The sequence below is a fragment of the Arachis hypogaea genome, chromosome 13 (genome assembly GCF_003086295.3).
Source record: "Arachis hypogaea cultivar Tifrunner chromosome 13, arahy.Tifrunner.gnm2.J5K5, whole genome shotgun sequence".
Lineage (NCBI taxonomy): Eukaryota > Viridiplantae > Streptophyta > Magnoliopsida > Fabales > Fabaceae > Arachis > Arachis hypogaea.
In genome coordinates this window covers 29,551,779-29,558,849 of record NC_092048.1, presented here as the reverse complement: position 1 = coordinate 29,558,849, position 7,071 = coordinate 29,551,779, and the positions used below count along the sequence as shown (strand labels likewise).

Genomic DNA, 7,071 nt, shown 5'->3' with positions numbered 1-7,071 from the left:
TGTTGGAGTCTTGAAAATTTGGATATTTTTACATGCTAGCTTACAAGAAGGTATCAACGTAATGTAATGTTAACAGCCCGGTTTTCACCCGGTTTTTACCCAATATAATTGTAGCCCGAAAGTGTATTAGTTTCATCGGGTCTAGGGCCAGACTCGGGTCTAATAAATAGACCCGATGTATATTTCGGGTTGGATATGGGTCACATCAAACCCGATTTCACCCGACCCGTGTGCACCCCTACCCTTTTCCGTCTAAAGTGGGGCCCACTTCCCCTATTAAAACAGCCTGTAAAAGGTTGTTTAGCGTTACACTTTAAAGTTTAAACCTCTGAAGTTGAACTTATTCTTCCTTTTTCCCCTGAAAAAAAGGAAAATGTTTCTATCACTGTCACTAATAACTAATAGGTTTCATGTATTCTTAAACAGGGATTTAAGATTTTCCCTCTTATTATCTTCATAAACGGTTCTACATTATTGCTCCCCTTAAGATTATAAGACTCTTACACCAACAGAACTCAACTCTTTGCTTTTGTGCTTGTTGTTACATTGGAAACTGCGTAATTTGTCTTTTCTTGTATTACACCTATGTCTGTTTCTGTGCATTGGTTCTGTTAGATCCAGGTTTTCTGCAGGTTCTGTGTTTTTCTTTTTTCCGATCCAGAACTTTCAGCATTTTTTTTCCTTTTTTCTTTTCGGGAAGTGGAATAGTTTATTGAACTTGTGAAGAAGCTACAATGGGGAACAAGTGAAGATGGTGGTTGTGAAAAGGATTCCAAGTGGTTTTGCTCTTCTTGTTGTTTTCTTAGTGGTTTTGGTTAATGGCACATTTGGTTCGTACACTTTTACTGATAACTATCTTATTGCTTGTGGTTCTTCGAAGAATATTACATTCCAAGGTCGCAATTTTGTTCCTGACTCGCAGCATTCGAAACTCACATTGAAAACTCAGAACTCGGTTGTTGCGGATTCAAATTCCAGTGCCCCTTTTCCAGTTTACAAATCAGCTAGGGTTTTCACTGAGGCAGCTTCTTATAAATTTGAAATTGGGCAGCAAGGTAGGCACTGGCTCCGGCTATACTTTTCGCCTCTTTTGAATTCCGGTCGCAATTTGAGTTCTGCTTCAATGACTGTTGTTACTGATAATTTTGTCCTTTTGAGTAATTTTACCTTTAAGAATCGGCCCCATGGTTCTTGTGTGTTCAAGGAGTATGCAATCAATGTTACTGATAATACCTTGACTCTTAGTTTCATTCCGTCCAATGATTCGGTGGCCTTTATTAATGCAATTGAAGTTGTGTCAATGCCGGATGAATTGTTTGTTGATCAAGCATTGGGTCTTAACCCGACTGCGCCGGTCACTGGACTCTCTGGGGTTGCTTTGGAAACTGTTTATCGCCTCAACATTGGGGGTCCTTCAATTACAGCTCAGAATGACACATTGGGAAGGACTTGGGTGAATGATCAGAAATACCTTCATGTGAACAATTCGGTTGTTAATGTGTCTGTCAATCCTTCGAGCATTAAGTATCCAGTAGGTGTTACGCCCGAGACTGCTCCAAATTTGGTCTATGCCACTGCAGAAGCAATGGGGGATCCAAATGTAGGCAGTCCGAATTTCAACATCACTTGGGTCTTCAATGTTGATCCAAATTTCTCGTATTTTATTCGGGTGCATTTTTGTGATATCATGAGCAAGTCTCTCAACACTCTGGTCTTCAATTTGTTTATAAATACTGACATAGGTATTGGAAGTCTTGATCTGTCATCCATAACTAATGATTTGTCTGTTCCTTACTTCAAGGACTTTGTTTCCAATACCTCGGCGGGCTCAAACACTTTGACAGTAAGTGTTGGTCCGGATAAAATGGCCGACTTCCCAAATGCCACTATGAACGGGCTGGAGATAATGAAGATCAGCAATGCATTGCGGAGTTTGGATGGGCTTTCTTCAGTTGGCAGTCTCCTTCCTGGCTCATTGTCAAAGAAGAACAAGATAGCAATTATAGTTGGTTCTGCTGTTGGGGCTTTGGTTGTCGTAGCATTGGTTGGTTTGTGCTGTTGCTGCTTAATAGGGCGCAAGTCGAAGTCTACTGAACGGGGTAATTCATGGCTACCTTTACCCATCTATGGAAACTCGCTGACCTTGACGAAAATGTCAACAACTTCACAGAAGAGTGGAACAGCAAGCTGCAAATCTTTAACATCGTCGAATCTCGGACGATTCTTCAGTTTCCAAGAAATCCTAGATGCAACCAACAAATTTGATGAGAACCTACTTCTTGGTGTTGGTGGTTTCGGTAGAGTTTATAAGGGAACACTTGAAGATGGGACTAATGTAGCTGTTAAAAGAGGCAACCGAAGATCTGAACAAGGTCTTGCTGAATTCCGAACAGAAATTGAAATGTTATCAAAGCTTCGTCATCGTCATCTTGTGTCGCTCATTGGTTATTGTGATGAGAGGTCAGAAATGATTCTTGTTTATGAATACATGGCTAATGGACCCCTTAGGAGTCATTTGTATGGAACAGACTTGCCACCTCTATCATGGAAGCAGCGACTTGAAATTTGCATCGGAGCTGCAAGGGGCCTTCATTATCTCCACACCGGTGCCGCTCAAAGCATAATTCACCGAGATGTGAAGACAACAAATATTCTCTTAGATGAGAACTTTGTTGCTAAAGTTGCGGATTTTGGCCTTTCCAAAGCTGGTCCTTCTCTTGATCAAACCCATGTGAGCACTGCTGTTAAAGGTAGTTTCGGTTATCTCGATCCTGAGTACTTTAGAAGGCAACAACTAACCGAGAAATCCGATGTTTATTCATTCGGAGTAGTGTTAATGGAGGTGTTATGCACAAGGCCAGCCTTGAACCCTGTCCTTCCTAGGGACCAGGTTAATATAGCCGAGTGGGCAATGATGTGGCAGAAAAAAGGGATGCTTGATCAAATCATGGATCAAAATCTTGTGGGGAAGGTGAGCGTTGCTTCTCTTAGTAAGTTTGGGGAGACAGCAGAGAAGTGCTTGGCTGAGTATGGTGTGGACCGTCCGTCTATGGGAGATGTCTTGTGGAATCTTGAATATGCTCTTCAGCTTCAAGAAACCTCGTCGAGCCTCACAGAACCAGAAGACAACAGCACAAACCACATTACTGGAATTCAGTTGACTCCCCTTGAACACTTTGATAACAGTGTTACTATGATCGATGAGATCAACTCTTGCACATATGACAATATCGAAGATGCAGCTACAAGCACAGTGTTCTCACAATTGGTAAATCCTCGCGGAAGATGAGTTCCTCTTGTATTCACCATTCTAGCCATGCGGCTATTCTTGCTGAGGAACTAGTTTGAAACCTCCTGTTTGGAGGATGGTTATGCCTTATTTAATTACTGCTTCATGATCCATTTTTCGTTCATAAGCAAGTTTATACATAATGTACTTCAGTGATAGTGATGATTGCCAACGAGGTTAGGAATTTATGTATGGTACTCCTAATATTCTGTTGTACTTCATACAAACCGATTAGGAATTCAGTCTTCCTGATAATTCTTACACATTAAAATCATAAATAGGACACCACAGGTTGTTTGATCCATGTAACCAGTCTCAATTAGTGGAATAAGACTTGGTTGTTGTTACATAATATATGTGGGTTAGAAATTGCTTCTTCAGAGCTCAGGCAATAATAAGCTAAATCGCTTTCCATTTTCACTTGTCCAAAATCCTTGGTAAGCTGTTATTTATGGCTGCTAAAACACACTCATTTCAAAGTTTATAATGATTTTTATAGAGTATTGTGCAATCAATGTGGAACTTCAATAAGCTAAAGAGTAAAGACTGAGAATGTTGTTTTGAGATTATTGTTTAAGATATGAACTGTTATTTTGTCATATAGAGATTATAATGTATTTTCTTTTGTAGCTGAAAGGAAACCAATTTTGCAGGCATGTTGATAGGACTAGCAATAGCAGAATGATCAAGCTTTATTGATACACTGGGAGAGCCAATTAGCTCACCCTAGAAGGTTCTACACAGCTGGAACTACCAGCTCAGAGAGAGAGAGATTCTCTCCAACTTCTAACAGAATTTACAACAAAAAAACTATCCTCCCTCAACTAACTATAACCTAGCTATTTATAACAACCTATCAGCCAGCTGGATATCCTAACAACTCCTAAAACACCTCTACTTGACCTCTACTTATCTCTCCTTTTGTAACACAGTCCAAACCTGTTAGTAGTAGGCGCATCTCTATCAATACTCCCCCCTCGGACAACCACCTTGTCCTCAAGGTGGAGCTCCGGAAAGGTGGCCTGCAATGTCGCCGCTCGTTCCCAACTGTCCTCACAAGGAGATAGGCCCACCCAGCGCACCAAATACTCCAAGGCCTCATCCTCTGCAGTTCGCGATGCCACAATCTGGGATGGCTGCATCACCAGCTCACCATCCTCAGCCAGCCCTAGTGGAAGCGTTTGTACCTGCTGCTGTGGCGGGACAGCCTTTTTCAACTTGCTAACATGGAAGACTGGGTGAAGTCTGCACTCTTGAGGCATGGCTAACCTGTATGCCACTGCTCCTATCCTCTCAACCACTTCAAATGGTCCATAGTACCGAGGGCTTAGCTTCTCATTGACCCTCCGCGCTAGTGTCTGCATCCGATAAGGTTGCATTTTCAAATAAACCCACTCACCCAGTTTGAACTCGACATCCCTTCGATGCCTATCCGCTGCTTGTTTCATCCGCTGCTGAGCCTGTACCAAGTGCATCTTCAACTCTGCCAACACCGCATCCCTGGCTGTGGTCAATGCTGCCACCTCCTCAACATGGGAGGGAAACGTCTCTCCCCGGAAAAGAATAGGTGTCGGCACCCCATAAAGTGCTTGAAATGGAGTTGTTTGGGCTGAGGCATTGTAGGACGTATTAAACCAAAACTCCGCCCATGGGAGCCACTCCAACCATTTCTTCGGGTAGCCCCCCACAAAGCACCACAAATAAGTCTCCAAACAGCGATTCACCACCTCGGTTTGGCCATCGGTTTGCGGATGAAATGCCGTGCTGTACTTCAATTTTGTCCCTGCTGCTTGGAACAGTTCGGACCAAAACTTACTCATGAACACCCTATCCCTATCCGATATGATTGACTTGGGGAACCCGTGTAGTTTAACTACCTCTTTAATAAAGGCTAGTGCCACCTCCTTAGCTGAAAATGGATGAGCTAAGGGGATAAAGTGAGCATATTTAGTCAATCGATCGACCACAACTAGGATAGTGTCCATGCCTTTGGATTTTGGCAATGCCGCCACAAAATCCATCGTAACGTGTTCCCAAACTCGCTCCGAAACTGGTAGTGGCTGCAACAGCCCCGCCAGTTTCATCGCTGCATGCTTGTTTTGCTGGCAAGTGTGGCAGCTCGCAACATAATCCTTGATCCGTTGCCTCATGCCGCGCCAATGAACCGCTGCTGCCAGCCGCTTATAGGTTCGAAAGAAACCTGAATGTCCACCCGCCCCGCTGTCATGGGACTCAGCCAGCAAAAGTGGGATCTGAGAAGAATTTGCAGGCAACACTGCTCTCTCTTGATAAAACAGCCGACCCTTGTGTAGGGAATACCCCGGATAGTCATCCAGCCCCTGCTGCAGGGCGATCACAATCTTTTGTAGCTCTTGGTCATGAGCCACCTCCTCTTCCACTGTTTTCCAGAGGTTCATATGTACTACTGAAATCACCCTTGCCATCATTTGCCGTGACAATGCATCTGCTGCCTTATTCTCAAGGCCTGGCCGGTATCGGATCTCAAAATCCAAGCCTAACAATTTAGTAGTCCACTTCAAGTAAGTTGGGTCCATGAGTCGCTGGTCCGTGAGGAACTTCAAACTTCTCTGATCTGTGAGAACAATAAAATGGCGGCCCAACAAGTAATGCCGCCACTTTTGGACAGTGAAGACAATGGCCATCAACTCCCTCTCATATGCAGATTTTTGTCGGGCCCTTGGAGATAGTGCTTGGCTTAGGAATGCTATTGGCCTGCCTTGCTGGGACAGCACCGCACCCAACCCCTCACTCGATGCATCCGTTTCCAAAACAAAGTCTTGATTGAAATCCGGAACTGCTAGAGTCGGTAGGTCTGCCATCAGCCTCTTCAATCTCTCGAAAGCCTCTTGTGCCTTGTCATTCCATTCAAACGCATTTCGCTTTGTCAACTCCGTTAACGGCTTGGCGATTACCCCATATCCCTGCACAAACCGCCTATAATAGCCGGTAAGGCCCAAGAATCCCCGTAAAGCTCGCTGGTCCGTAGGCACCGGCCACTCTAGCATCGCTGTGGTTTTGTTAGGATCCACTGAGACCCCTTGTGCCGAGATAATGTGGCCCAAGTACTCCACCAAGTTCACTGCGAACGTGCATTTCTTCTCATTCAACACCAGCTGGTTCTCCACTAAAATCTGGAAAACTTGTTGGAGATGAAGGGCATGGCTATCCATATCCTGACTGTAGATGAGGATATCATAAAAAAAAACTAAGACAAATTTCCGCAATAGAGGCTTAAGAATGTCATCATCAAGGCTTGGAAGGAGCTAGGGGCGTTGGTCAAGCCGAAGGGCATGACTAGAAACTCATAATGGCCTTCATGAGTGCGGAAGGCGGTCTTGTGGATGTCTTGATCCCTCATCCGAATTTGGTGGTACCCCGATTTTAAATCCAGCTTAGAGAAGACTGCAGCTCCCGCCAATTCATCGAGTAGCTCATCAATGACGGGAATAGGAAATTTATCCGGCACCGTAATACCATTTAGCGCCCTATAATCGACACAAAATCTCCAGCTGCCGTCCTTTTTCTTCACCAGCAATATCGGACTCGCGTAGGGGCTGGAGCTTGGCCGAATTATCCCTGAGGCCAGCATTTCTCGTACCATTAGTTCAATTACTGCTTTCTGATGGTGCGGGTAACGATAAGGTCTTATATTCGGAACCGAAGCTCCTTCTATCAATGGAATGGCATGATCATGGCAACGATGTGGTGGCAGCCCTGGTAGTGTCTGAAACACCTTAGCATGAGAAGCTAACACCGATTCG

The 7,071-nt window shown here is 44.2% G+C and overlaps 1 protein-coding gene across 1 annotated transcript; it reads left to right on the top strand.

Moving 5' to 3' along the window:
- The first annotated feature begins 334 nt into the window (after nt 1-334).
- On the top strand, nt 335-3,641 carry LOC112737889 (receptor-like protein kinase THESEUS 1). Its single transcript, XM_025788037.3, has one exon. The coding sequence runs from the start codon at nt 752-754 to the stop codon at nt 3,287-3,289; it is 2,538 nt and encodes an 845-aa protein (XP_025643822.1). The 5' UTR covers nt 335-751; the 3' UTR covers nt 3,290-3,641.
- The last annotated feature ends 3,430 nt before the right edge of the window (nt 3,642-7,071 follow it).